Source organism: Emericellopsis atlantica (assembly GCF_019669845.1).
Source record: "Emericellopsis atlantica unplaced genomic scaffold F5Z01scaffold_10, whole genome shotgun sequence".
Taxonomy (NCBI): domain Eukaryota; kingdom Fungi; phylum Ascomycota; class Sordariomycetes; order Hypocreales; family Bionectriaceae; genus Emericellopsis; species Emericellopsis atlantica.
The window spans coordinates 409,272-437,018 of record NW_025764712.1 but is presented as its reverse complement, the minus strand read 5'-3'; the positions used below and the strand labels follow the sequence as shown (position 1 = coordinate 437,018).

General features: G+C 55.7%; 11 protein-coding genes and 1 non-coding gene across 12 annotated transcripts; 5 read left to right on the top strand and 7 right to left on the bottom strand.

Moving 5' to 3' along the window:
• Nucleotides 1-5: 5 nt before the first annotated feature.
• Nucleotides 6-869, bottom strand: F5Z01DRAFT_620403 (P-loop containing nucleoside triphosphate hydrolase protein; the record flags this gene model as incomplete). Its single annotated transcript, XM_046261137.1, has 1 exon — nt 6-869. The coding sequence occupies one exon, from the start codon at nt 867-869 to the stop codon at nt 6-8; it is 864 nt and encodes a 287-aa protein (XP_046119261.1).
• A 364-nt stretch (nt 870-1,233) lies between these two features.
• On the top strand, nt 1,234-2,876 carry F5Z01DRAFT_680885 (DNA polymerase alpha/epsilon subunit B-domain-containing protein; the record flags this gene model as incomplete). Its single annotated transcript, XM_046265634.1, has 4 exons — nt 1,234-1,280; nt 1,334-1,643; nt 1,705-2,599; nt 2,656-2,876. 4 exons carry the CDS (start codon nt 1,234-1,236, stop codon nt 2,874-2,876), a joined length of 1,473 nt encoding a protein of 490 aa, XP_046119260.1.
• A 353-nt stretch (nt 2,877-3,229) lies between these two features.
• Nucleotides 3,230-5,740, bottom strand: F5Z01DRAFT_735898 (uncharacterized protein; the record flags this gene model as incomplete). Its single annotated transcript, XM_046266778.1, has 2 exons — nt 3,230-5,181; nt 5,236-5,740. 2 exons carry the CDS (start codon nt 5,738-5,740, stop codon nt 3,230-3,232), a joined length of 2,457 nt encoding a protein of 818 aa, XP_046119259.1.
• A 979-nt stretch (nt 5,741-6,719) lies between these two features.
• F5Z01DRAFT_49131 (serine family amino acid catabolism protein) lies at nt 6,720-8,024 on the top strand. Its single transcript, XM_046260178.1, has 2 exons — nt 6,720-6,947; nt 7,011-8,024. Exons 1-2 carry the CDS (start codon nt 6,862-6,864, stop codon nt 7,960-7,962), a joined length of 1,038 nt encoding a protein of 345 aa, XP_046119258.1. The 5' UTR covers nt 6,720-6,861; the 3' UTR covers nt 7,963-8,024.
• On the bottom strand, nt 8,005-8,746 carry F5Z01DRAFT_49136 (kinetochore component CENP-S-domain-containing protein). Its single transcript, XM_046260182.1, has 3 exons — nt 8,498-8,746; nt 8,325-8,448; nt 8,005-8,229 (listed from the first exon to the last, which is right to left on the bottom strand). Exons 1-3 carry the CDS (start codon nt 8,528-8,530, stop codon nt 8,048-8,050), a joined length of 339 nt encoding a protein of 112 aa, XP_046119257.1. The 5' UTR covers nt 8,531-8,746; the 3' UTR covers nt 8,005-8,047.
• On the top strand, nt 8,671-8,755 carry F5Z01DRAFT_t44. Its single transcript has one exon. It is a non-coding gene; the product is annotated as a tRNA-Arg (tRNA).
• A 347-nt stretch (nt 8,756-9,102) lies between these two features.
• On the bottom strand, nt 9,103-12,163 carry F5Z01DRAFT_49009 (heme peroxidase). The gene has a single exon (XM_046260167.1). The coding sequence runs from the start codon at nt 11,930-11,932 to the stop codon at nt 9,215-9,217; it is 2,718 nt and encodes a 905-aa protein (XP_046119256.1). The 5' UTR covers nt 11,933-12,163; the 3' UTR covers nt 9,103-9,214.
• A 1,774-nt stretch (nt 12,164-13,937) lies between these two features.
• On the top strand, nt 13,938-15,378 carry F5Z01DRAFT_652831 (uncharacterized protein). Its single transcript, XM_046263305.1, has 2 exons — nt 13,938-14,622; nt 14,680-15,378. The coding sequence occupies exons 1-2, from the start codon at nt 14,018-14,020 to the stop codon at nt 15,284-15,286; spliced, it is 1,212 nt and encodes a 403-aa protein (XP_046119255.1). The 5' UTR covers nt 13,938-14,017; the 3' UTR covers nt 15,287-15,378.
• Nucleotides 15,379-15,433: 55 nt separating this feature from the next.
• Nucleotides 15,434-19,034, bottom strand: F5Z01DRAFT_49079 (uncharacterized protein). Its single transcript, XM_046260171.1, has 4 exons — nt 16,959-19,034; nt 16,590-16,911; nt 16,408-16,537; nt 15,434-16,356 (listed from the first exon to the last, which is right to left on the bottom strand). Exons 1-4 carry the CDS (start codon nt 18,870-18,872, stop codon nt 15,531-15,533), a joined length of 3,192 nt encoding a protein of 1,063 aa, XP_046119254.1. The 5' UTR covers nt 18,873-19,034; the 3' UTR covers nt 15,434-15,530.
• A 399-nt stretch (nt 19,035-19,433) lies between these two features.
• On the top strand, nt 19,434-21,701 carry F5Z01DRAFT_705690 (kinesin). Its single transcript, XM_046266441.1, has 2 exons — nt 19,434-19,963; nt 20,010-21,701. Exons 1-2 carry the CDS (start codon nt 19,510-19,512, stop codon nt 21,614-21,616), a joined length of 2,061 nt encoding a protein of 686 aa, XP_046119253.1. The 5' UTR covers nt 19,434-19,509; the 3' UTR covers nt 21,617-21,701.
• Nucleotides 21,702-23,845, bottom strand: F5Z01DRAFT_652826 (ATP-NAD kinase-like domain-containing protein). Its single transcript, XM_046263304.1, has 3 exons — nt 23,514-23,845; nt 22,259-23,438; nt 21,702-22,199 (listed from the first exon to the last, which is right to left on the bottom strand). Exons 1-3 carry the CDS (start codon nt 23,745-23,747, stop codon nt 21,754-21,756), a joined length of 1,860 nt encoding a protein of 619 aa, XP_046119252.1. The 5' UTR covers nt 23,748-23,845; the 3' UTR covers nt 21,702-21,753.
• Nucleotides 23,846-24,214: 369 nt separating this feature from the next.
• Nucleotides 24,215-26,185, bottom strand: F5Z01DRAFT_48983 (uncharacterized protein). The gene has a single exon (XM_046260164.1). It carries the CDS (start codon nt 25,965-25,967, stop codon nt 24,357-24,359), a length of 1,611 nt encoding a protein of 536 aa, XP_046119251.1. The 5' UTR covers nt 25,968-26,185; the 3' UTR covers nt 24,215-24,356.
• Nucleotides 26,186-27,747: the final 1,562 nt, after the last annotated feature.

Below are 27,747 nucleotides of genomic sequence, written 5' to 3'. Positions count from 1 at the left end.
TCTGTTCACTTCTTGAACTGCTTCGACTCATCACCGTAGCCGCCGAGCTGCATGCCACCAAAGCCGTAGGTCTTGCCCTCGGTGCCATGCCGACCCTGACTGCGCGGGCCGCGCTCCTTGAGGTCCTCCCTCAGCCAGCCCATGACCAGCTCGCCGAGACGGCTGTTGCCGGTGGTGCCGACCGTGGCATCGACCGTGGCGAGCATCTTGTCCGCCTCGTCCCACTCCTTGATGGTGCCCATGTGCATGTGCACGAGGTGCGTGGGCCAGCCGGCGAGGTTGTCCAGAATGTGCGTGGCGTACACAATCGTGCATTCGCGCAGCTCCGTCTCGCGCTTCAGCCAGTTGAGGAACTCGGCGCGCGACAGGACGTCGAGGTCGACCGTGATCTCGTCGAGGAGGAGGATCGTCCAGGGACGGACGAGACCCATGGCGAGCTGCACGCGACGACGCTCGCCGTCCGAGACGGCGTGCATGCGCCAGTTTGTGTCAATGTCCAGCAGAGCCACCAGCTCCTCCCGCCTCTCGGGGTAGGCATCGCCGCCCACGGAACTGAGCAGCTCGTTGACGCCAATGTCTGTCCTCACGATGGGGTTGAGAACCCATTCCAGGCCCAGGTAGGTGACGCCCTCGAGACTGTCTTGGAAGGGGTCGACGCCGCAGATGGAGATGGTCTTGGCAGGCGCGAGACGTTTGCCTGCGAGCAGGCGAAGAAGAGTCGTCTTTCCAGCACCATTGGCACCGATAAGTAGGGTTCGCGATCGTGGCGGGACGTCAATGGAGATGTTGCTGATACCCGTCGAGTAGTCGGGAAAGGTGTAGGAGAGGTTGTTCACCTCGACACGAGGGGGCTGGACGGGCTTGGGCATGGTGAGTGTCTCAATGGCGTTTTTCAGGGGGTAATTGAGTGAGGTGAAGATTGTAAGACTGCGTAGGAAGCGTACGGAGCCAGTTAATACATATGTACAACGAATGAACCTGGAAATCATCGAGTCATTATGCAGGACGCTGACGGATGAAGCGGTGCCCCTCCATCTATCCCGCTAACGGGTTAGTGGGGTCGAGCTCTCACAGCTAGGGAAGGTGCGCCCCGCCAACATGAGTGGGTCCCAGCCACTTTACGCCAAAATGTGGCAGCACGCGTCAACGCGTCTGAAGCTCTGGCTTCCTTGCCATCAGCCTCATCTATCCAAGGAGCCACTCGTACAATACCCAGGGCAAATTTGAGCCAAGATGGTCAAGCTCGAGGACGTGGCAGACACTCTGCTGTCACAGCCATCGCAAGTTTGCCCTTTCGCGTCCATGTCAAATCACCCTCGCTAACAGCTTCCAGTAACTCGGCACACACAGTCCAGACCCGACCAGCATCAACTTACAAGCCACTCTCAACGTACAAACTCGACAAAGGTCGGTCATACCAACAGCAGTATGGCGACATGTACTTTCTGCGCCTCACCAAAATCCGACCCGCCGTCGAAGAAGTAGCAGAAGCCGAATGGAGTGGGACGGTGGTCGCAGGCGAGGAGGCGAAGCGAGTCGATCGTGTACTGGACGTGAAGCAGGGCGAGCTGTGCTGGGTCGTCGGGACAATTTTCATGGCCATGCCACTCAAGCCCGATATCCTGGAAGATGTGTCGAAAGACGTAGGTCATGCCCTGCGTGCACATGCAGACAGCCGCTTGAATACGTACTGACCGAACCTAGCGATGGATCTCGGCGCCCGTGGTCCCAGAGAAATACTTTTCCAACCCAGAAGAGAACGAGATCATGCTGGAGGACGACTCGGGTCGGATTCGATTGGCTGGCGACCTTCTGAAGACGGTCGATCTCGTGACGGGGTGTATCATTGCGGTTATGGGCACGGAGAACACAAACGGCGACCTCGAGATTGTCGATATCCAACTTCCAAACCTTCCGCCTCAGCCCGAGCGCTGGAAGCTCACAAAGCCGGTAAAGAAAGATGAGGACGAGGAGATGGCCGACTCGTCACAAGGCGCTGGCAGCAAAATCGCCATTGTCTCGGGGCTGTCATTCTCCGCTTCTGACGCCTCGCACGGCCTTGAGCTCAACCTTTTGCTCGAGTATCTGCTCGGCGAGGCCCTCGGTCCACAAGGGCAGTCCGATGTCTCCCAGATCAGCAGACTTATCATAGCGGGCGACTCCATAGACGCCGCGCAAGCCGACGAGCAGCCGGAGAAGAAAGGAGCCAAGAAGTACGGTTACGACGCAAGCGCGTACAACGCCCTACCATCACAACTCTTCGACGAGTTCCTCAGCGAGCTGTTGCCTACGATCCCCGTCACCCTCATGCCGGGCGCCCAGGATCCTGCCAACGCCAGTTATCCACAACAGCCCATCCACGCAGCCATGTTCCCCACGGCGAGAGCGTACGCCCAAGTCCCTGGGTCAAAGGAGCCTGGCTGGTTCGACACGACGACCAACCCATGGGAGGCTGAAGTCGACGGCTGGCGGATGCTGGGCACGGGTGGGCAGAATGTAGACGACGTGTTCAAGTATGTCGAGAGCGATGACCGGCTGAGCATGATGGAGGCCATGTGTCGTTGGCGCTGCGTTGCCCCCACAGCACCGGACACATTGTGTAAGTGCTTCCATCGGACACGTGCGTCCAGACAGATGACTGACTCTTCTCTCTAGGGAGCTACCCTTTTCAGGACGACGATCCCTTTGTGATCAAGACCTGTCCGCATCTGTACTTTGTGGGCAACCAGCCTGAATTCGGCACCCGCGTCATTCATGGACCTGACGACCAGTCTGTGCGGCTCATCACAGTCCCCTCGTTTGCGCAGTCCAAGGAGATTGTCATTGTAGACACCGAGACATTGGACGTGAGTACGGTTCAAATAGTGGCACGGTGAAGATTCAATCAAAGCGAAATGTATATACCCGAGACTATGGCATCAAATCTGGAACTCTTAAGGAGCTACCCCTGAGTCCTCACTAATATAGGAAGCTTGATGCTTCTCTCATGTCCAATCCCTTCGAGATCTTGCTCGATCAATGTTGCCATCCAAGAGAGAGCCTCGGGTGATCTCGTTCGTAGAAAATCAATGAAACGCCCCCTTTGTTGACGATCTCAGGGTATTGAAGCAAGAACCCCCCGAGATCTTCAGTCTGTCGCACCTCTTCTCTCCTAATCTAAGCTATTGGTAAAATCTGTTTTGTTATCGCAACCCCTTTTCGTCAGAGGGCTTTGACCTGGTCATCAAAGTCATTCTTCTTCAAAGTCGGAAGAATATTCATCCTCATCTTCATCCTCCACAGACGCTCCAAAGCTTGCGCAGTGAGCCACGAAACCAGACTCTACCTGCTGCAGGTGAGATCTAGTCTTGTTAGAGGCTTGCCTACGCGAGCGCTGCATTGTCATATCCTTGGCCCAGATATCCACCCCTGAGTCTTTTACCATGCGTGTGATCCGCTGCGCGCGCATGTCGATCGTCATTCGCTTGTTCTTTTTCGCTTCATTCAGGTACTTTGACATGACGTCGAGAATCAGCCGCTGTGGCAGAAGCCTCTTGGCTGCTTTGAAGACGGAGCAATCTTCGTTGAAAAAGGAAGAGAAGGTGTAGCCTACTATACTCCCGGGCTGGCCTGTGACCGTGGATGGTTCTCTTTGTAGGGAGGGAAAGACTCGAATTCGCAACGTGTGAATGTTTGCGACTCGCTTTCTGTCCTCCTCCAGAGGGCTGATCGGAACATCGCCTTTGCCACGCCTGATAGGCTGGGGCGGGTTCGTGAAGGCCTTGATTGCCTCGGTCATCCTGACCTTTGTATCGACTCCATGTCGATTCTTCTCGGCTTCAATGAGGATTCTCCTGAACAAGGGGAACATCTTGTCGAAGAAGATCGTCTTCGGTTCGTCTCTCCTGCGGCGTCGCTGCGGCCTCGAGACTGCTGCGCGCTGCACTTCCTCATCCTGGTACTCAGCATCAGAGTCATCTTCATCCAGCGAGATATCAGACTCTTCGTCGCCGTTTGGGGCTGAGTTATCCTGAGCGACACATGTAATGTCAATATCAGCTGGCGCAGTGACTTGTGCATCTCGGATTTTATAAAGGAATTCGTTGTCTCCGTAAAGGACGGAGATGCCTTCCCAGTACATTGCCTTGCAAGTCCGCAAGATGCCGGTATGTAAGATTGTCAGAGGCCCAGAACGTGACCGCGTTGCCCGAGAGCTGTATAGTCGTACCCAGTTGCTGTGGACTTCTATCGCCTGTTCCGCAACTAGCAGCTCGCGTAGGATACGGCGCCTGATTTCGGTCGGCAGTCTTTGAATACTCCGAGGCCACATCTTCTGGGCGGCGAGAGACTTTAGTCGACTCCGCTCATTTTGCTCGTTCTGGCGCTTTTGTTTCTCTAGCTCTCTGATTTCTCGCGCTGACTTTGTGATACCTTCTCGCTTCTTTGCGAGCTTTTCGTCGATGGTCTCGTTTCGCTTCTTCGCCTCAGGGCCAAATTCTTCATCATCTTCCGGATCATCTCGCTTCCTCTTCGACTTTGATTTCTTGGCCTTTTTGGGTCGTTGAGTCTTCGGTAATTCTTCTTCCACAGGCCGGCGCCTGCGGCTCAGCATGTCGTAAGGACCGAGAGAGACTTCGCTATCCTTTCGATTGTCGAGGGGATCATAGAATTGGACTCCTCTATTCTCCACTGGGCTACTTCGGCTGTCTGTATAATGCTGCTCAGCCCAAACGTAATGCTTTGAGTCTAGTTGAGTTCGGCCGGCTTCAAATTCGTCGCGGCCAGGAAGCTCCTTTAGAGGTTTTGTCGCGATGTCGATCGTGGGTGCCTCTTCCAAGATAATCGGGCCAGACCTCGGGACTCTGGTTTGCCGCTTCTGGCGACCCTTTTCGCGTTTCTTTCGACGGTCACGTTTAGTTTTGGTCGTCGTGATTGCTTCCTGCTCTTCGTCCTCTGGTGATTCCATAGCGTTAATGGTGGCTTGTCCATCAACCTCCGGCATTGTATCTCCATTCGCATCTTGTGTAGCTGCGAGAGCGGCTTTCGCAGCCGTTTGTTCAAGTCGCTGTTGTCCTAATGCCGCCATGGTGGCCGTTGTATTGTCATGGGGATCCTCGTCTTCCGATGATGAGTCCAGTTCAATTTGTGCAGGGGTGTTTGTATCTGATGTTCCAGGAAGGGTCATCAGTTGTTCGTAAGTGGCTTTGTCAGTTAGTCGTGGATCTGGGAGTGTTTCGATCAGGGGCCATGACTTACACTGCATTGTACTCATGCGTTCGCTTCGAGGGGTGAAGTCGAATGACATTACCATATCCTCCACGATGGGCTGACCCTCATCCATGAGTCCTGTATCTATTTCAGTGGGATGGATCTCGCTATTCGCAACCTCAAGCTCTCTCAATGGGGCACTGGGCGGGGGCGTCAGAGGTTCCTGTGGGCGATTGCAATCCATGTCGACGTCTCCAAGCGTCGGGCTCTTCTCATTCGGACCGGTTGACCAAACCATATCTTCTGTGTCGATCCCTTCGAGTTCACCAGACGTATTCGCTTCTTCGCATTCATACTGGCATGATGTTGACGGAATACCCTTGTGCGCTTCAATGCATGGCGGATGGGATTCTTCTTCCACCGAATTGGGGCTAACGCTGCGAGCTGCATCACTCTTGTCGGCTCTGTCGTTGCAAGGAGCTTCAGGTGAGATCTCGGGCGCCTCGCAGACGCTGGCTGCAGCGTTGTCTTGGTCCCCCGTGTTGGTGACCATGGCGGGGGTTGGTGGTGGAAGAAGAGGTGGTGGAAGAAGAAGAAAGGGATGAAGGAGGAAGAAGTTGGTTTGGGGAGAGAAGGGATTAATTTATAGGCAGACCTGGCGAGAAACAGAGAAGGAGCAACCTGCGTGCCTTCCTAGAAAGATTGGCTAACTTCAGATGCCGAGGAAGGAGCCATCGGAGCTGCCTGTGCCCTGAGTACGAGAGACAAGAGCGTGTATAGATAGTGTCTTCCTCACGACTCCCCTACTAGGTATGCTCAATAATAGATATAGTATGCCTGACAATATCTCCCATATGTGGCTTTGTGAAACCAAGCAAGCTCAACTTCTCTCCTGGTCATCCTGGCTGATCGGATATGCTTTCGTCCCATCTCGCGCTACACTTAGCCACGCTGGGTATGCTCAATAACAGATATGGTGTGCTTGACAATATCTCCCATAATGACAAGACCATCTCGTGCAATCTTTGAAGATTCACAGCGGAAAGATATGCGATTTGATCATGGTACGATGGTCGAAGCAGAGGGATGATGTTGGGAAACCTTTGACCTGAAGGTTGAGAAATCATGAGTGAAGTTAATGTGCACAGTGCGACCAAGCCATGTCTATCTGGTCAATTCACACAGTACCCCTGGCCCAAGGACCAGTTGTACGATCTATAGCGCGAACGATGGCGGACGTTGCTTAGATACTCAGTCTCATGATAATGGCATCAAGGGGTTAAGAGACGTAGCCGGTATCCTCGAAGAAAACGCGGCCCTCTCGAGAGTCGACAAGCTTCTCACGACACCTGTCGGAATTGCCAATGGTGCTGATTGTGGGGCATGTTGAACTACGGTCATCGCAAAGGCGCATTTTAAAACCCTCACAAGTTTTGAGGGATCTGGGATCTTTAAGTTGATGCATGCTTGCCTCGCCTGGACACCATCGCATCTGCTCATATTCTCACACCCGGAACCGACTACACAAGGCACTCTCCTAGTCGTGCCCATCTGCGATCTCGGAACCCGCTCCTAAGCGCATAACGTCTGCCATATCCCCCCCATCATCTCATCACGCCCGCTCCCTTTGTGTACTTGTCAACCGTGTGATCCAGCTCGAACAAGTACGCAGAAATGGGCTCCCTTCCCGCCGATGCAAAGCTCCCCTGGGTGCGCACGCCGTGTGTCCTCTCACCAGAAATCTCCCGCATCGCAGGCTGGTACGTCTCAACACACTGAACCCGTCAAGTCACCCACGGACCATGGCCACTGACCACCGACAGCAATGTCTATCTCAAGCTTGATAATCTCCAGCCATCCGGCTCCTTCAAATCACGCGGCATTGGCAACCTCATGACCCGCGCCGCCGCCGCGTCCTCCTCCACACCACACTTCTACTGCTCCTCGGGCGGCAACGCTGGTCTCGCGTGCGCCACCGCTGCCCTATCGCTCAGCTGTCCCGCCACCATTGTGCTGCCGACCTCAAGCCCCGCTCTCATGAAGAACAAGCTGCTCGCTCTGGGCGTCGAGGTGCAGATCCACGGCAGCATGTGGTCCGAGGCCGATCGGTACCTGAGGGAGGAGCTCATGCCAAAGGACAAGAACGGCGTGTACGTCCCGCCATTCGACCACCAGCAGATCTGGGACGGTGCATCGTCCATTGTCACGGAGCTCAGGGAGCAGATTGACGGCCCTATCCACGGCATCGTCTGCTCCGTCGGCGGAGGCGGTCTTGTGAACGGCATTATGCAGGGTATCGAGAGTCAATCGTGGTCAGGGCCGAAACCCCATGTGCTGGCGGTGGAAACCATTGGCGCAGATGCGTTGAACGCCAGCGTCCGCGCGGGCGAGCACGTCAGCATCCCCGGGATCACGAGCATCGCGAAATCGCTGGGCGCGGCACGTGTGTCCGCTCAGACATGGCGCTGGGCAGAGCGTGGCCTCGCGGGCGAGGTCAGCATGAAGAGCATTGTGGTCTCCGACGCGGACGCGGCCATGTCTGCTGTTCGCTTCGCGGACGATGCGCGTCTCCTCGTGGAGGTCTCGTGCGGCGCGACGTTGGCGGTGGCGTACAAGGGCGATTTGCGGGAGCACTTTGGCCAGGGTTGCAGTGACGATGAGTGGAAGACGAGGAACATTGTGCTCGAGGTCTGCGGTGGCGCTGGCGTGACGCTGGAGTTGTTGGCGGGCTATGCGGAGGCGTACGGGAAGGAAGCGAGCGTCAAACTAGCTTAGCGAGGAAACAATTGAAGACTGATGTTGAAGCAGTGATGCCATTTCTCATTCAGTCGTTAGGTCCTCTGAGGAGGTCCAGGTTATATCATTTCTTTGCCCGTTGCGTTCCCTTTGTGCTAGCGCTCATTGCCTTCCTTGCCTCGACGAATTCGCCCATGATGGTCTGCAGATCGGGGTTCTTCCTCGCGAGGAGAAGCACGTCGTCTGTGGTGACGGTTGTACGACCAGCGTGGTTGCTGAATGATTCGAGGTCGATGGCGACGTTTTCTGGCCTTGTGTTAGTGAGTGAAGACAAACTGTTGCAGCGTATGAGTCTGTGATGAGACGCAAGAACGCAGGCACCGACAGACACGTGGACATACCGATTTGAGTCCACACGAGCTCCGTCAGGGCACCGATGAATTGCGGCGTCGCGTTGCGGTTGCGGCTCATACAGAACTCATCCACGATTTGGCCCACGGCATACCAGAGCGCCGACTTGAGACGCTGGAAGTGTCAGTGCATCGTCCGATGATAGATGAATGATAGGGAATACCTCGAGGTCGTCTTCGTGTGAATTGTCAGCCATTTCGGGATAGTGAAGGTCGAAGGAACAGTGAGTGAGTGAGGTTGATGTGAGATGAAACGCGACGAGACAGAACGCGTCAAGACGAGTGCCAAAATGACCGGGGTATATAATGAGTATTAGTCACATCTCTGCCCATAGCTGGTGTGCTGGCGCAATGGTAGCGCGTAGCTCTCCTATGGTTCAATCCATAAGCTAAGGTTCTGGGTTCGAGTCCCAGGTACATCTAGGAGTTTCATTTTGCTCTATCTTACCACTTTATACTCATCCTGGCTTTAAAAGTCTTCCTTCGTGCTGTTGTATGTATGCGATTGTTTTGTTTGCCCCAAGAGTATTGATAGGAGGTCGAGTGTCGTGGTTACTAGAGCCAGGCTGTTACCCAACTACTCGTTTTCACGATAGTATTGTGAAGATGTCGGTCGTTTTCACGGTAAATCTATTCTAAAGACGGCGGGTGCGTGCTTTCTGCGACTGAACGCTTGGTGAAACAGTAGCTTCTTGCAAGTTGGGCTTCACATATGTATATCACAAAGTGATCCTCACTCGAGTCCAGGAGCGTATAACTTAGTCGGGCGTTATGGTAAGAAATGCCTTGACAAGCAGGCGGTCGGTTTCATTAAAAAGTCTGTTGGGACAGTCATATAAGACAAAACTCCATGCCGAAATCGCAAACCCTCCCCAACCAGTCTATGCATCGCTGCTAATCAGAATCTCCTCCTCCTTCCTCTTATACACCGACAGCCGGTTCCCATCACCGCAGAGCTCCAGCACGCTACCCTTGCAGATCATGCTACACTCGGTGCTGTCTTTCCCCTGCGCATCCTCGCTGATCTCGTTACCGCAGTAGCACTCCTGTCCATACTCGGTGCCAAAGTACGCAAAGCCCTCGCAGAACGCCGCACAGACCTCATTCGTCATCTCGCTACCCGCTGTGCGCTTGTCGTCCAGTGCGCGTGAGGCGGACGAGTCGGTGTAGCACCCCTCAAAGGTGTAGTTTCCTACGGTTAGGGGCTGCTCAGGATCGCCGCCCTGGATGTCGGGGTTCATGTACAGGGACAGCCGCGAGGGTCCGCCGCAGAAGGCGTAGTCGTCGCCGCCGCAAAGTTTCCCGCAGTCCTCGAGCGGTGCCGACTCTGTGTCCGTAGCCACGTGGCTGCCGCAGTAGCACTCGAGGCCGTACTCGGTGCCAAAGTAGCGGTATTGACCGCAGTACTGGGCGCACTTCTGGTTGGTCATGTCCGAGCTTGAGGTTGAGTCCTGCCTCAGGGCCCTCCCGCCCTGCAGCTCGGTCCAACAGCCGACAAGCGCATAGTCGCCCACTGTCTCAACGTGGCTTGGCGTGGCCGTCGGCGTTGCCGTCGTCCTTGTCGCGGTGGTGGAGTACAGCTCGAGACGATTGCCTGCACCGCAGTACTCCGTCTTGTCGCCGCCGCAGGGCATGTCGCAGTCATCCGTGGGCGCCTCCTTGGACGAGTCATGGAGAGAGTTGCCGCAGAAACACTCCACGCCGTATTCGGTGCCGAAGTAGTCATAGCCATCGCAGAAAGACATGCACGATTCGAGGGTCATGTCGTCCTGGACGTTCTGAGGGCCGCTCAGGGCACGGATGCCATTCTCATAGTCGTGCCAGCAGGAAACCAGGCGATAGCCGCCCACAGCTTCACGGTGGTGTACGGTTGGTGTCGCCTCCTCGCTGGATGTGGTAGTTGTGCTGGTAGTGGTGGAAGATGCGGTTGGCTCAGGGCTGGGCGTCTCGCTGACAGTCGCAGCCGTCGAGCTGCTTGAACCGCCGCTGCTGCCGCACGAGGCAGGATTCGCAAACTGGCGGCAAGTGCCGCCAACGTCGACGGCGGTCTTGAAGGCATCAACGTAGTCGCCATTTTTCACGTCAATGTGGGCTTCGTAAGCCCTGCCTCCGGGGATGGTCCAGTCAGCAGTGAAGAAGGTGTACTCGCCCGCGCAGTCACCCTTGTTCAGGGCCACAGAAGCACTCATCAACCTGGGCACGGGGCTGTTTGACTGTGGGATCTTGTAAGAGACGTCAATGGAGGCGCCTGCTGAGACGCGGTCATTGCGAACAGCGGCTGTGACGGTCAGGGCCCCAGAAGAACCCAAGACACAGCTCTGCGGCATCTGCAGCAGCACAGCATCCTGCAGAGCGTAGGTATTGCCGTTGTTGTCAAACTCCTTCTTGGTGCCATCTGCGTAGTTGACAGTGATGACAAAGGAGGAGACACCTGTCGAGGCTGAGATCTCTGCCTCAATGGGGAAGAAGGCAAAGGTATCGTCGAAGCCCTGGCTGACACCCTGCACCGTGGTGGTGATTGTACATCCGTTGCTGCCGCATTCCGACTCTCCTTTGCGGTTCTTGTAAGTGATGACCACGTTCTTGATGGCATCAGCTCCAATCTCGGTAGTCCTGACACGGATGTAGCCAGTGAACGACAAGGCACGGCCACCCTCCACGAGCGTCAGCTGCAGCGCTACAGGCTTCACCTCGTACGGCTTGATAGGGTCGCTCAGCGTGACACCCGCCGGGACGACGTCGATCATCTTCTGCAAGACCGTCTTGCACACTTGCTTGAACTTGTCATTGTCCGTCAACGCTTCCACCGTCACATTGCCGTCCGAGTTGTACACCTTGAAGTCTGCGTGGCGATCCACCTGAACACTCGGCCCGACGACTAGAGGATTCTTTGTCGTTCCGTCGAGGTACTCTGTCACGACGCGGTTGTCAAACACCGCAACGGTACCGTCCAACGAGATCTGACCGTCAACGCCAGTTCCAGCAGGGACAATCTCGGGAAATTCCTCCGAGTGCACACCACCGAGGGTATGGCCACAGGCGGTGACTTGGATCATCTCCTCGTTTGTAAAGCCCATGCGCGTAAACTGATCTCGGAATGACTGCACCGAGTTCTGCGGCTGGGGAACACCGATCGATCCACGACCAGTGGCGTCCTTTCTACCAGCACGAATAGGCACGGCAGGCCCTCCGCAGGCACGGACGGACGTGTACACGCCCATGGCCACGAGGTCAGAGAAGCTGCTCTTGCTGGAGATGAAAGGCGCCATGAACTCCATGGTCGTCTTGAGACCGGGCCCCTTGTTCTCGCCCGTGTTCAGCTCATACTGCAGCGAGCCATCCAGACCTCCCCTCTTCAAGAAGCTGTTGGCGGTCGACATGTCGTGGAAGGCTGTGCGCAGCCATTCTGCCGCATTCTGTCGTCCCGGTCCGGAGGCTTCGTTGCTACACGGGTCGACGGTGTCTGCGAACTTCCTGGAGCGGAAGGATTTGGTCTGGAACATAATCTCCTCCAGCTCGTCGATGCTGGAGGGCCATGTCGGATCGGCGAAAGTCTGGCTCGCCAGGCCGAGAACAGCCAGCAGACTCGAGGTCTTCATTGTGATACGTAGTTGGTTTGGCGTACCAGCCAAGGCGGATGCCAGAGGATCAATTAGAAAGACGCAATCGCGTCACTGGTGAAAGACCGTGTACAAAAGGCAAACGCAAAGTACAGGGGAGACGAAAGTACGTATACTAGGCGAGGTGGCTCAGGGGATACACGACGGCGTCTCTCACAGGGCTACTCTATGCTCAGCTCTCAGCTTCAGCTTCAGCTCCGCCAACATCCATATTCAGGCGGTTGGAGCCAAGACAAGGCCTCCCATGCAGGACTAGCTATAGGTCAGCATAGTGGGAAACCAAGACGCCAGTGCGGTGCACGACGATGCATAATGCATTTCTCGTAATTATCGCTCAGGGCTGGGCCGAAGACCACATGGCCGGGGGGGCGTAGATCCATATCAGGGGTCTACCGTATCGGTAGGGTCCGTAGGGATTCGTTAGTGGGTGGGGTGACCAGATGCGCAGTGAGATCCAGCCTTCGAGCTCCTGTGGATGTGTGGCGTGTCAGTGTCACCGTGTGTGCCGTCGGGCTGAGAGGAGAGAAGAGTCGAGAGAGACTTGTTGTTGGTGGGTGGGTGTGGTGGTCGTATCTGACCCGCCCGTGCTAACCGCTTCTTAAACGTAGGAGATGGTGGTGTATTAGATTGCTTTTCGGTGAGAAAAAGGCGGATCTGATTTCCGATCAACTCGGCCCGCGCTCTCCATGCTGATTGACGACATGTACGTACAGCGCGTGACTCTCTTTGTGTCTGGTCGATTGTCGTTCAGGACTTGTTGACCTACTGTACTACCTTGTCGGTCTGGCCTGGCCTGGCCTGGCAATCGCGTGCCGACATGGACGCAGCAGTGCGCTTCTGTCGTGCGCGCACGAAAGCTGAAGAGCGCCATCGCCTGGTCAATCGATAGCGTGACGGCCATAGGGGCTCGACCGCCCGCCAAGAGGGCGAGGAAGAGGGCGAGGTACATCTGCCTTGCATACCAAAGACGTGGCAGAGTCTCGTATCTGCGCCTCTACGCGACCACCAGCTAATAACAGCATTATCACGGCCAATGCGGCAGCTTATGGGTCGTGACTTATCTACCGTTCATTAAGTATTAGTGTTCGCGATTCAGTACTACGATTAACTCCGGCCCAGAAATGACAAGAGCGCCACCGTTTACGGCCTACGGCCCACGAGCTCAATCTGTTTTGGAAGCGTGAAAAGTCAGGCTAACAACCGGAGACCCACGTTGGCTGTCACTGTCAGTGCCTTTGAGCAATTCTGATTTTGAGGCACTAGTCCACCTTGACATGATGGGGATTGGAGTGTAGAAATACGTTACGATAAGTTATGGGTGAAGAGGGCACTGTCCTTATAGTCGCGTAGGAACTCGCGCATGCTGCTTTGCTGAGGGAGACCTCAGTACAGGGTATGTAGAACCAGCATGGAGCTGATCCCTTCGTACTGGTTGCCAGTCAATGGACTGACCATCACGACGGCTGCCAGCACTTCGAGCACTCTTTTTTTTTGTACTGTGGTGATTGCTTGATCGATCGAAGCGGAATCAAAGAAGGGGGCATAGTATTCTTTTATGGCAAGTCCGGCAAGTCCACTGAACCACCTTTGCTAGATACAAGGCGGCATCAGTGACAAAAGCTAGGACCCAATACCCGACAAAATCAATTGAATGGACCCTGTGACGAAAATTCGTGGAAAATGGTGGAAAATCACCAAGAGATAATGCCACGAGAACATCCACAAACAACGGCGACACACATTGAACATTCAAAGTGAAGCAATCGTACGCATTCGTCTGCTCGGTCTTTGACGCTTGGCACCAAACCGGCTGTGTGGCGCAGTTCGTCTTGATCTATTTTCGGCACTCATGTGTGGCTAGCGGGATGTCGCAGCCAATCGTTCCACGCAAATCTCATCAGCCTGACGACATGCTCTTGCACCAGCCACACTGTCAAGCACATCCACGCGTTCCCAAAGTTTCAAGATCGCCACAGTCAATGCCTCTTCGTCTTCGCTAGTGGGAAAGCAAAATATAAGGTGAGGCTATGGCATACGTAATACCGGGTGCCGCTCGCGGAGCGGATGCGAAGCATCTCTGAAATATCATACTACTCCTACAAATCTTGCATCTTGTACGCCTCTCCTCTCGTCTGGTGTCACTCCATCTTCAGTCCATCAATCGGCTGCGGCATCAATATATCTTCCTATTTCCTATCGTGCCCAAGAACAGCCACCATGGGCTTCAAGTTACTCCAGTGGCTGGTGTACACGCCGCTGCTCCTAACCTCCATCATCACCTTCTCGATCAACACGTACCTGCTCGCCATCCTGGCCTCGCACTCCCTCTCGCTGCCAGACTCCATCCCGGCTGTCGAGGGCATATCCGGCGCCTCCATCCTCTACACCTTTGTCACACTCGTCCTGCTATCCAGGCTCGTATCCGTTCCGAAATGTGCTGCGCAGATGATCCTCAATTTTGCATTCGCCATTTGCTGGATATACGTGAGCGTCACATACAGGGCCGGCGCGAGTGGATGCTCCGGGGACAATGTCAACGCGGGTGTGTTGGGAAAGGGAAAAGAAGGCGACAAGGTGGACGGCGGCTCCGGCGGCTCTGTTGTCCTCCCCGATTACGGGACGGGTTGTCGACTCCAGAGTGCCGTGCTCGCCGTGGGCATCATCAGCATGTAAGTCCCTGTACTCTCTACACATTCAGCTCTCCCACGCTAACTGATCTGTTCCAGATTCCTCTCACTGGGAGCCATTGCCGTTGAGCTCTTCCTCGCTCGCCAGATCTACCGCGAGAAGCACAGGCTTCTTCCCGTCGATCCGGAATCTACCATCGAACATGAACCTAAGGATGAGACGGGGACCGTGACATCAACAGCTCCCAAAGGGTTCTTTGCTCGTCTTTTCAGCAAACGACGAGCACTGCCAGCTCAAAAGATGGAGCAAGACAACATGCTGCCCGAGCACACCACGCCCGGTGAGCTTGTCACCAACCCACGGACCGACAGCTTCGCTCGGAGCGAGCACATGAGCCAGGTCGGGGTGGCTCACGGAGCCCCCGAGCCGCAGAGATATGAACTCTACTCCGGCCAGCCACAGCAGCAAGCATATGCCGGATATCAGGGATACTCCCATCAACAACGATACGACGGCGTGGACAATGTGGATGACCAAGTGAGCCCACAAAGTCCACAGCGATACAACCTCCAAGAGACATATGGCGATTTCGACTTTCCCACGCAGACCTATGAGACGAGCAACCCGTACACGGGGCACAGGACGGGCGGGTACCAGCCTGCGCCGGACTATCGATATGAGGACGGAATCTATGAACGTCGCTGAACGTGAGACAGATGAGACATGATGCGGAGATACCCGTTGGATACAAGACATTATCCTACAACCAGCATATGCAGATATAGATAATAGTGATTTTCACTTATCAAGAATGTTTCACAGTGTAAGACAAGTCTGAGAGGCTAACCCACGCCGTCAGGGTCGTCGCTTGATCTACAAAAACGGATCGCGGACGACACGTTGATGGACATGGTACCCAAGGTAATCGGCATGGTCCGCCGATGAGAGCTCACGGCCATCCCTCTGCCTCCATCTCTCCATCGTCGCCCATCTGCCATCCAACATTCAGCCTCTCCAGCTCTCGCCCAAAGAAATCGCCCTGCTCTTCCCTCAGCTTCCTGCCTATCCTAGGCGCAATCTTCTCCGGGTAGCGCCTCAGATTCCGCCAGTGGGTCAGGCTACGGAGCGCCTGCTCCAGAGGCAGCGCAGAGTCGACCTCGGCGTCGACGTCGCTGCCCGCGAGCCACTCGTCCCGTAGTTCAGGACGACAGTGGAGATACACGGCCGTGATGACGCGCATGTTGCCCTGGCGCCACTTACGGCCGCAGTAGGGCACCTGGTTCTTGAAGAGCTTGAGCGTGTACAGTCGCAGATCCGGCTGCGGTATCTTGAGCGACTTGCGGAGGATGGTGGATGACTTATACTGCACCAGCAGCAGGTTGCGGTGTGCCTTGCCCTTGCAGATCTTCTGCATGATGCGCAGGTAGTTGATGAGGGAGAAGAAGTTTCGCCGCGAGAAATCCGTAATGGGCTCCTCTGGAATGTTCGTCACCGGATAGCCGAGCTCGTCTACTTCAGGACGCGTCGAACCCTCGTCGTCCTCGGGCTCTTGCGCGGATCGCTGTGCATCGTCGAGCTCATTATTGGCAGTGGCAGGACCATCTGCTTCCGTGGGATGGCGTCTCCGTCGAATGGGAGGAGGCGCAGCGTCGTCCTCGCTTTCCACGTCGGCTGGCGGGGCCTCGGCCTCGTGCTGCTCGTCCTCCTCCTCGTCGATTTCTTCTCCCTCTAACTTATCCTTGAGACGTGACCGGAGGTTGCAGAAGTGGAAGAAGCTAATTAGTTCATTAGCTAAAGTCTTGCAAGCAGTAAGAGGCTGGGCTCACCTGTTTTCAGCTCGGTCCGTCTTGCTATCCACGACCTGCTGAATATCCTGATGGGCGAACAGCTTCAAAACCAGTGGGACGTAGTTAGAGTCCAGCAAAAGTTGCGATAGGTACTCGTAGCTCAAGACGTCTGCTATCGTTAGTTTTGTGTTCTGCTCCGTTAATCACACGGAACCACTCACGGGATGCCCTCAGCCATTTGAGGAGCAGAAGGAGTATGCCGGTCATGGCTTTGGTCGTGATCTCGCGGGTACGCGCCGCATCCAGCTCCTCGGGCGACATCTCTGGGGACTCTGGTGGTGAATGGTGTGCACCCTGGGCTTGTGCCTCTTGCGGCCGAGGCCCATTCACAGCGCCATTAATGCCTTGCTGGGGTCCCCTGGGAGGTCCGGCGCCTGGCGGTCCACCGGCGGGTGATTGCTGCGAAACAATGGCTGTGACGTTGTTGAGAATAGGTCGCAGTAGGACGATGACCAAGGATTGAAGGTGAGGCAGGGCATCGCGCTAGAAAGATTAGCATTCTCCTGGTTGAGAAGAACCAAAACACGTACGTAAAAACTCTCTACCGCACACAGCCTCTGCTTGTCCCTCTCACTCAAACGCTCCGGACGTGGTCCAAAGTCTGGTCCCGAGTCCATCGGCAACGGAGGCTGCTCCTGTTTCTTGTCCTCCATCTTGATCTCGTTGAGAATCTCTCGCTCTTCCACGGTGAGCTCGTCCAGGTCCAGGTCCTCGATATCGTCATTATCGTCATCAGCATCGCCAGCGGGTGCAGGGTCCCACCCTCGGTCGTATTTCTGGAATAACTCCCGTTCCTCCCACAGCTGCCTCGTCGCGCGCGTCATACGCACGCGGCTCGAGAAGAGCTCGCCGGCCTCGAGGATTGATGCGGGGATATCGCTTCCCTCCCAGCGTCGACTGACGAGGGCTTCGTTGATCCCAGCTAGACCTTTCCCGCCTGCGCTGTTACTAGTAGCATCGAGCGGAGGGTACATGAAGGGAAAGTTCTGATTCGTTTGGTAATTCTGCTTCTTGCCGCCTTTGCCCACGCCTGGCGATGGCGGTGGTGACGGCGCGGGCGTCGCAATGTGCACTGGCTGGTCCAAGATCGAGGCGCCCCCATTCTGTATGTTGGGCGGCGCTGGGACGATCCCGTTGCCAGCACTGTGCCGTGATGTCTGGTTCGGCAGGGGTGGTAGAAGTGATGTATTCTCTGCCTCCAGGGGTATAGAAGGCCTCGGTGGCACGTAGGCGGGATATTTGGATGTAATCTCTTGGCGAAAGACATGGTAGTCCAGCGGCGATGCTGTGATGGTCTCCTTGTCAAGGCCATTGGCGTCTGCTTCGCTGGTCGCTTCCTTGACACTTTCGAGCTCTTCGCCGCCTCCAAACACCAACAGAATTGATTTCCAGAATAACAGAAAAATCTGCATGTGCGGCATCGACTGAGCCTCGTCCCACCGTAACTTGGCCGTTGCCGACAGCATGAAATCCACCAACGAAGGGTTTAGTTCCAGAAGCTTGCCATGCGTAGCCGCCATGTCTTCTGGGTCGTGCAGGGCCTCCTCGATGGCGAAGTACATGATCGTCATCAAGTTCATCAATTCGTCCTGGGATTCCTGCGACGTGCCTTGTTGGTCGCCCGACCAGTGCACCTCGAAGCTGTTCCTGAGAGCTTCCCACACGACGGGCAGACCATCCAATGATGTCAGACATTCCACACCCGCCTTGATGGCTCTCAGTTGAGATATGCTCGCCACGGACTTTGTGTCCTCGGCCGTGGCATTCGGCATGGCTGTATCGCCCCATCGTCCAAGGACCAGGTAGACCAGCTTCCCAATGCTTGCGGAGCGTAATGCTGCATCGTTGCTCTGCACGCCTCCAATGGCCGCACGTATGAACCTCGTTCGTACTTCGTTGTCGGCGTCGTCCCAGGCCGGTACCTCTGCGGCGCTCGTCGCGTTCTCATTGTCCCAGTGCCACTCGAATGCCTTCTGGCAGGAGTTTAGGCGCACCCACTGCCAGAATTGATATCCGAACCACTCGTCTAGCTCCTCGGCGTGCGGACCGAAGTCTGTGTACTCAAAGTCGTACGCCAGTGGTTCGGCTCGGTTGACCTCTGCAACGATGCGCCGAAGCTGCATGAGCGAGAGGGAGTCGGTCGGCACGCCATCGACAGCAATGTTATTATTCGTCGCAGAAGGCGGATCCGGTGCGGGCGTGAGGGACATTGGCTCTATGGCCACGAGTGAGTTGCGCTGTAGTCCAGGTCGCGACGGCGCGGGTGGTGCTGGCACCGGTCCTTGTTCAGGCTCTGGCTGCTCTGTGCTTGGGCCAACATCTACGACCTCTCCGGTATCTGCAATGTCTCCTGTCGGTTTCGAAGCGTCCAACTCTTCGTCCCGCGGGACAGGGCCGGTGGGAGCTGGCCTTTCTGCGCCCGGATCAAGCCAAGGTTCCTCCATGCTGTCTTCGAGAGGTGGTCACGTTTCGCGTGTGTTCGGTTGGGAGCATCGCGGAGGCGGTCGCGGAGTCCTGGTAATTCAGTCTATTCCATAGTTCTGGTCTCGGATACAATGGTTCAATGCGTCGCGTGTGCAGCTGAAAAATGGTGAAGCTAGGTAGTCAGTGATGGTAGTTGGGGTGGAAAGTTAGGCGCATAGTTGGAGCTGTCGACTCGTCGGTGTAGTGGGGTAGGGGTCGTGCAGTGAGCACCGAGAAGGAGGTGGGTGGAGGACCAGAGTAGTCCTGTCGGTCAGCTTGACTGCGAGCGTTCCGAAATTGAAGTCAATGTATATACTACAGACTATACCTGAGAAAATCCCATCTGAAATCCCGAGCCTTCTAATCGCGAACATCTGCAAGTGCTGTGTGAAGATTAGGCCCCGTAATTAGTATCCGTGTGCCCTGTTGCCAGCGGAGCTCTTTGCCTACCCTACGGCCAGCCTTGGTGGGAGTGGATCTCGCCCACTGTCTCGTTGGAGGTTGTCACACAAGCGTCACTGTGGTTGCTCGGGTGAGCCACCTCGAAGAACAAAGTGTAAACACTGCATGTGGACTTCGGACGGCAGAAGGTATCACCATCCTTAACACCATGAATTGATGGCTTCAAATCATTCTTTTCGAATCCTGGCCTCGTTGGTGCAGCATTACAACTCGAGCCTGTCCGTTGCACGAGATCATCGAATTGCTGACCCCTGTCCGCGCCAGCGCACCGCAGATCCAACCACCGCAGGCGCTGCAACCCCGGCAACAGCTCCTGCCCAAGTAAACAAAAGTGGCCCGCGGCCCACGAGCCTCCAGGAGGGAATGTACCACATTCTTCGCCAACGACTTCACGAATCTGCTCACGACCCTCATCAGACATTGCGAAAGATGGCTCCAGATCCACGACAGAGTCCCGCGCACTCGCCCTCGCCGTCTGTGTGCCACGTTCCTTCTTCCGCCTCCACGCCATCGTTGCGTTCAAGAGATGGGACACTCCCCTTGCTAGCCAGGATGGACGGCGGAGGCAATGTGCGCGTTGTCGTCCGCGTGCGAGCTTTCTTGCAGAGAGGTTGGTGAAATCAGTTCTTGGACGCAATCAATGACTGACCGAGCAGAGCTCGAGAAGCGGGCGAGATGCCTCATCGAGATGGATCCCATGACACAGCAGACAACGCTCTTCTCACCCGACGACGCCGAAACCTCCATTCAATTGAAACAGCAGCCCAAGTCCCGCAAGGTCATTGAAGAGAAGAGCTTCACCTTTGACAATTCGTTCTGGAGCCATGATGTCAAGGACAAGCACTATGCTCACCAAGCCGACGTGTACAACAGCCTGGGCGAGGAGTTTCTCGACCACAACTTCGAGGGTTACCACACATGCATCTTCGCATACGGTCAGACCGGTTCTGGAAAGAGTTACACAATGATGGGCACGCCAGACCAGCCCGGCCTGATTCCGCGGACGTGCGAAGACCTTTTCGAACGCATCGAAGCGGCCCAAAACGAGGACTCCAATGTGGCCTACAATGTGCGCGTCTCGTATTTCGAGGTCTACAACGAACACGTCCGTGACTTGCTGGTGCCTGTGGTACCCAACAAACCTCCAAACTACCTCAAAATCCGCGAGTCACCGACAGAGGGACCCTATGTCAAAGACCTGACAGAGGTACCCGTCCGCAACATTGACGAGATCTTGCGGTACATGACCAATGGCGACTCCTCGAGAACAGTGGCGAGCACCAAGATGAACGACACCAGTAGTCGCAGTCACGCGGTCTTCACCATTATGCTCAAACAGATTCACCACGACATGGAGACGGACGAGACGACGGAACGCAGCTCACGGATCAGGCTCGTCGACTTGGCAGGTAGCGAGAGGGCAAAATCAACAGAGGCGACCGGTGCAAGGCTCCGTGAGGGCAGCAACATCAACAAGTCGCTCACTACTCTTGGGCGTGTGATCGCTGCTCTCGCGGATTCCAAGACCCTGAGGTCGGGCAAGAGGAAGGATGTGGTCCCGTACCGCGACTCCATCCTGACCTGGTTGTTGAAGGACTCGCTGGGCGGCAACAGCAAGACGGCCATGATTGCTTGTATCGCTCCCTCAGATTACGACGAGACACTGTCGACACTGCGATATGCCGACCAAGCAAAGCGCATCTGGACCCGAGCTGTCGTCAACCAAGACCAAATCTCCTCCGCGGAGCGGGATGCGCAAATCGCAGCCATGGCTGAGGAGATTCGTCTCCTGCAAATGTCCGTGTCAGACTCGCGCGAGAAGGAGAAGAATGCACAAAAGGCCGAGGAGCGTCTGGAGGAATACCAAGAGCGTGTGGCCACCATGCAACGCATGATGGAGGAGCGCAGCATGGTGTCGGAAAGCAAAATCAAGAAGCTCCAGACGGAGAACGAGGCCCTCAAACTTCACCTCAAGTTGGCCATTGACAGTCTCAAGAACCCTATTCCTCACTTTGAGGTGAAGGAGATGGGAGAGGCTGGCAGTGATGACGAGGATAAGGAGAACCAAGACGAGCCGTCAGATCCAGACGATCTTGACTATGACTCTGAGAGCACAGCCTACAGCGAAGATGACCTGCAAGAGGAGATGAGGCGATACATGCAGGATGTGGGCAACCTGAGGAAGCTCATCGGAGGCGACCTGACGCGGTTCAGGGACGAAGAGAGCGCCCGGAAGCCGCTTGGCGTGAGAGAGAGTGTTTGATGCTTTCCGAGGCCCAGAGGCTATTCTGGTATACAGCACGGTGTTTAGGAGCTTGGTATAGTTATGACTTGTCATGATAGCGGAGTTGCTTGTTTATTTCAGATTCCAATGGACGCCATGCGCCAACGAAAATAACTTTATGACTTCCACTCTGTGTATGACTTCTGCTTCTGCCTCGTGTTCCACCCGAGTTTCCCACTGATGCTGTTGATCCAGTCTTCGCTCCTCCTGCCCTCCGACTGCACGGAAGCAAAGGGATACCGGCTGGCACTAATCGTGACATAGTCGCCAGCCCTGAGCTCGACGCGTTCCCGGCCGTCAAAGCTGGCCCATGAGGACGTGCGCGCATCGTAGGGAACGCCGACGCGCAGTACAATGGTGTCCGGCACAATGATGGGCCGGAAGGAGAGCGTGTGGGCGCAGATGGAGGTGACGAGCATGACGGGGTTCTCGGGGTGGCAGAGCGATCCGCCTGCGGCGAGGTTGTAGGCCGTCGAGCCGGTGGGTGTCGAGACGCAGATGCCGTCGGCGAGGATGGAGGTGAAATGCTCATCGTCGCCAAAGAGCTCTGTGGAGGACATTGCTGTCGCCTTGTTAGTGTTGTGTCATGGGAAGAAGGTGCATGGGTGCGCGGAGGCTTACTCGGGTTCGGCCCTCGATCCACAACAATCTCGTTCAGGATCTCAAAGGTCCCATCGGGGCGATGTGTGCGCGCGTCTTCCCTCTCCTCGCCGATGAGCTCCTCCACGAGATCGCGTCCCTTTGCCTCGTCCTCGGACGAAGATGACGCAGGCTCGAGCTCCGCGTTGCGCTGGCTGCGCATAATGGTCCCCTCGAAGCGCAGCCGTAGACTGACAGTCACGCCATTGGCGAACGCGGAGTTGAGCGTTGGCGCGAAATTCTCAAAATCAAACTTTGTCAGGAAGCCCAGGCTGCCGAGCGCGAAGCTGAGCACCGGCGGCACGATGCGCTGAAACAGCCAGCTGGCGTATAGCACGGTCCCGTCGCCGCCCAGCGTGATGACAAAATCGAATGTCTGCGGTCGGGATTTACACATGGGTTCGTCCCAGTACCGCAATCGGCTGCTGATGTCGTCCATGGCCTGTTCGTGGTCCACCTCGCCCGCCGCCACGTAGCTTTTGGCGGCCGCTTCCATCAACCCCTGGACGTCAAACTTCTTGTTGGTCTTGAGCTTGTCCTGAATGTACACTGTGTATTTCACGTCTCTGCTTCTATCCAGCAGCCAGAGTGTGAGCTCTCTCGTCTTGGGTATCAGGTCTTGGTCGTACACCTTTGTCAGAATGAAGACAGTCTTGACGCGGAAGCGGATCCGCATGCTGCTAAGGCGTCTGCTCAGCTCACGCACACCCCACGCCATGTCGCTCAGCTGCTTCTTGGTCAGCGTGCGGCTATGCGCGTCGTCGGGGGCGCTGAGGTCCGTTTCCGACATGCTCTGTGTCATGTGCGACGTCCACGACTCCTGGTCTGACTGCCCGGCGTGGCCATCGGCCAACACCTCGCATCTTGATTTTGCCGGCTTGTCCTTGGGCTCGACGGTCGACGTGGCCTCATGCTTGGCTGCTTCGGTGGCATTGTCCTGCTCCTGCTGCTGCTTCCTCTCGGGTTGGTTGTAGACTTGATGCGCCAGGTAGTGGGTGCTACCGTTCCCGCCGGCCGTGCCCTGGGCTTTGCGCTGCGATTCGAAAAACTGATGAACGATGCATTCGTCTCGTTTCGTGCGGTGCTGTGGCGTTGGCTTGACGGCTTCGGAGGATACGAGCGAGCTCTTGCGTCGGTACGGGTTGGAGGGGTCGAAGGTGACCTTGGGACGCTCGTTAGCCTACGGAGTACCATGGATTGTGACAGACTCCTCGAGAGCCTCTGAAGATCACTATACCTCTAAGCTCGTAGTGTCGTCCTCACTTTCTTCCGATCCATGATCCTGAAACACAACGTGCTTCTCTCCAGAAGGGCTCATCGCACGTGGTGGCGTCGCGTAGCGACGATGGCTCGAAACTCGGAATCGCGGGGCAGTGTCACGGCGGCAGCAGCAGCAGCTGGCTGGAGTCGCTGTCCGGTATGTTGATGAGAGGGGGGTTGGGAACGAAGGGTGGAATCTGTTCGCGCTCATCCAGCGGGAAGAGATGAACAAGTGGGCAATTCTGTCTGGTGTCGCAGACTCGCTCTGCCTTCCGTCATCATGAAAAGTGCCCTTGTCCAGCCTTGGTACGAGTCGTAGATCCGGCGCGACGGCATTGATGCTGTGGATCTCTAGCTCGACTTCACTCTGGGCTACCCTGCACTCGGCATTCCGCCTCTGTTGGTCCCCCTCGTCTATCACCAGTCGCCTGACCACCTCCAGCTTTCACCTCAGAAACCAGTCCCCTATCTTGCGATTTCACCACCGCCTACACTGCTTACCACGACTAGGTTGTCTTGCAATCCCTTGGCAGTGACTCACAATATTCGATTACAATTATGTTTCAATGACTCGATACTCGACTAAGCCTTGCTTCAATCCTCAATCAGCGATTAATACCCGACCCTTCACTTCCGATGTGGTGCTTCTAGTCTCGAATCAGCGCCAAAACCGTCATGCCGATATCTAGTCTAGAAGAGACACAAACCAAATACCTCCATTTGCTCTTCAAACGACCGCTGGGCTTGTTTGGACACGTCTACAGCCCAATGCTCGCCCACGTTGGGAGGAAATGCTGCTCGACGCCCCTCAGACCTCGGGCTACGTCCTTGGGCCTCCCTCGCGGGCGGATCTGATCTCTTCCAGCACCTTGTCGGCGCGTCTGCGGAGCTCTTCTTTGCTTAAGTAGGCCTCAGGCAACTGGGGAGGGCATTGATACCTTCGGTCAGGCCCTCCCTCGTTCCTCTTCGTCAACATATCCTCCATGTCCCCGGCCATTCTTTCCGTCTCATCAACCATCATTCTGGTCGCCTCGAATCGGAAACACTGCAGCCAAGTCACCTCCTTGACCAGCTCCATCCATCGTCGTCCTTGCCCCGTGAGACATCCTGGTTGGTCGCACCACAGAAGATACTTGCTATCGTCATCGTGCACGAGAGCCGGTATGTCATCCACCAACCCAAGCCATCCAGGACTTGTTGCTCTGCGTATATTCCAGACGTAGCGATAGCTCAGCCAGACTCGACCCGAAAGAAGCCGCCAGCCGTATTGTCCACCGCACTCTTCACAGTCCTGGACCCGCTCGCCAGCGCATAAGCACGTAAGATCTTTTCTTGAGTAAGATACCCCATGAAAAATGTCATTGTCTAGTGTTGCAAAGTATCCACAGATGCCGGACATGGCGAAGTCCTGGAGCACACCTCGGTCTACCATGTGTTGGCAGCATTGTAGGCCCCGTAGCACCCCGTTGTTCACCAAGTTCGCGGCGAATTCTCGAATAGCCCCAAGACTTGGTGTTTCTGAAGCATCAATTTCGAATAGAGGAAGGTCCCATCCGAACACAAGCGTGACATGCTCATGCTCATATGCTGGTTCTCTGTTGAGTATCGGAACCTTGCATAGATTGCGCTTCTTCTGGTCATCCTCCACTGGCGAGGTGGCGCAAGGAAAGTCCCATGTCCCCAGAGTCGTGTCATCGTATCCCTCCTGGGACATGACTTTGTCCAGTGTTTCCCAAGTGATAGGTGGAGTGGAGCTTTGAGACCAAAGCGTCGACCAGCCTATCCTTCCGATACACATAATGTCGGCACCTCTTTTATATTCTCTTAGGCTTTGGGCGGAGAAAAAGACACCTGCATGGTTCTCTTTGCAAGCATGGCAAAAGTATAGTCTGCGAAGCCTGACAAGACGACGGTCATGTTCGCCGCGTTTGTGGACCTCGGCGCATGCGCCACAGCGTTCCATCGCCATTGTGCCTTTGCGGGCGGCGTTTGATGGTCGTATATACTTCCTGACAGTCTCACGCTCATCTGGCGTCAGAGAACGCAGCGAAAACGGCCAGTGGCGGTCATGGCAACCTGGTTCTCCATGAAACCGACAAAAGTCTTCAGATTTGAAGATTCGAAAAAAGATTGAAGAGGTCTGTCTGAGTGCCCAAAGCGAGTCTGGGGACAGTTGTTTCATAATCAGGACCAAGATGTCGTCAGGTAGTTGAGCCAAGGACTTGTAGTTCATGATCATCAGCCAGATCTCTTCAGACAAGTCGGCCAATGACTCGAGTGCTCTAGGCTCTTCCAGAGAACTCCCAGTTGCACTGACAGCACGAGTGCGGCTCAGGAGAGGGACATGGCGCTTAGCCCAAAACAAAGACCTTAGGGGGCAACAAACCCCTTCGGCCAATGAATCAAAATGGATGGTGTCATCGAATCGCATCTTGCGTGATCTTGACGTGGAATACGATGAAGGCAAGGGGGGAGTGGACAAACCGATTGTTTATGACACGGCTGTGTGCGTTCTTCTACCGAGCCTACTAGGTAAACAATTCACGGCTTCAATGTTGCGGGCGACTCTGACTTTGCCCGGCCGAGGGCTCTTGCCTACCAAGGATCTGCCATACTATATTAGAAGGTTAATTACCTTGAACAAATGCTTAGAAGCGAACTATAATCAATAGCTTGAGGTTTAGTTGTTGTCAACGCCAATGCTCAGCAGTTGCGTCTCTTCAAGAGCAAATTGCTGCGTAACAGAGACAGGAGCCGCGGGCTGCGAGTCCCCGAATGCAATGTTGCAACACGGATGCTCAACTTCTTGTTTGGGGATTCCATCAGCCAATATTCGACAAGCCCTGTGAAAGATCCGTCGCTCGAGCCTTCTCGGTGGTGGCCAGGGCATCACGGTGATGGAGTTTCCCCAAGGATCAGCCACGCCAAAGGAAAGCATGACCGGCTGACACATTCGGGCGGCAGCAGTCGTCGGGGCGGTTGGTCTCAATTGATCCTGAGTCCTGACATGGGCTTCGGTTCTTGTTCGATGGATGACCACAGGATTCATGTGCGAGGAACGGGCGATGAGCAGTGAGTAAGCCCACGACGCAGCTGGCCTCGATGCCCGCCCGCTGGACCCATGATCATTGTCCGCCCAGCCACCGAGAGCGGTTGAGCCAGCGTAATAATTAGTCCATGTCGTGGCGATGTGACGCTCGGCCGTGCCTCTCCCGCGTTGCTCTGCCAAGCTGGTGCCGTGAGCAATGTGACGAGGACAACTGACTTCTCCTCCCGTGCGTCGCGGGGCCGCCTCTTTTCGTGCGCGAGGAAAGGCGGTCAGCGCAGCGTGGTGGCGGTATGCCACTGCACACTATTGCTCCGTACGCATACACACAATGGCAAACATGACCCTGCAGAGCGCGGCAGCATCCTTTACGTCGCTCGATCCTGTATGCGGGCGCCTACTGTAACAGTGGACAGGTAAGGAACCCTCGCAAGATGCTAATTAAGCAGAGAGAGAAGTCGGCCGTGCCCGCCACGCAGGGAGGCGACTTGTTGGAAGAGGGGCGTGTGCGGGCCGGAGGAGGGGAATGCATACAATGCAGACAAGACACGGATGCAGTGCGCACACGTGCAGCTGCAGCAGTATGCCACCTACATGTAGGTACTCTGCCCGCATTGCGGCATTCCTTCTGTGTGGCCGTGCTCCCTCTTCTAAGCGCATGCGACTGTGTCATTGATCCGTGGCGCCGCAGTCCGTCCTGGGTCGAAGTTCGAGGGTACATGTAAGATGCAGCGTGTCTCGACGCGGGCTGCGGACCTCAGCGCCCAACCTGACCATCCGTTCGATGCAGTACTCCCGCCCGCCAAGCGGCCATTTTCAACGCGAGCGTGACACTGTCCCATTCCAGATCATGTGCGCGAAGGTCGTTCGGCATCCACACCTCGTCAAGCTGGTAGCAAGGGAGGCTGGCCACCTAGCCAACGGTCGAGCTTGAAGGTCATCTCGAAACCACCATCACGCAAAGGCACTGTCCTCGAAGCAAATGCCGCCAGGCCCGGCAGCGCTTCGAGCGCTACAACAACGCCATGGAGTGTTGGAAAACACGCTCGGAACATTGCTGGGGGCACTTTGCCCAACGAAAGATCAGACCTGATCTTGGTCAGTCTTGTTGGTCCTGGTGGAGATGGCTCTGCCCGAGTCGACGAGTTGCCAGGCTATCAATGTG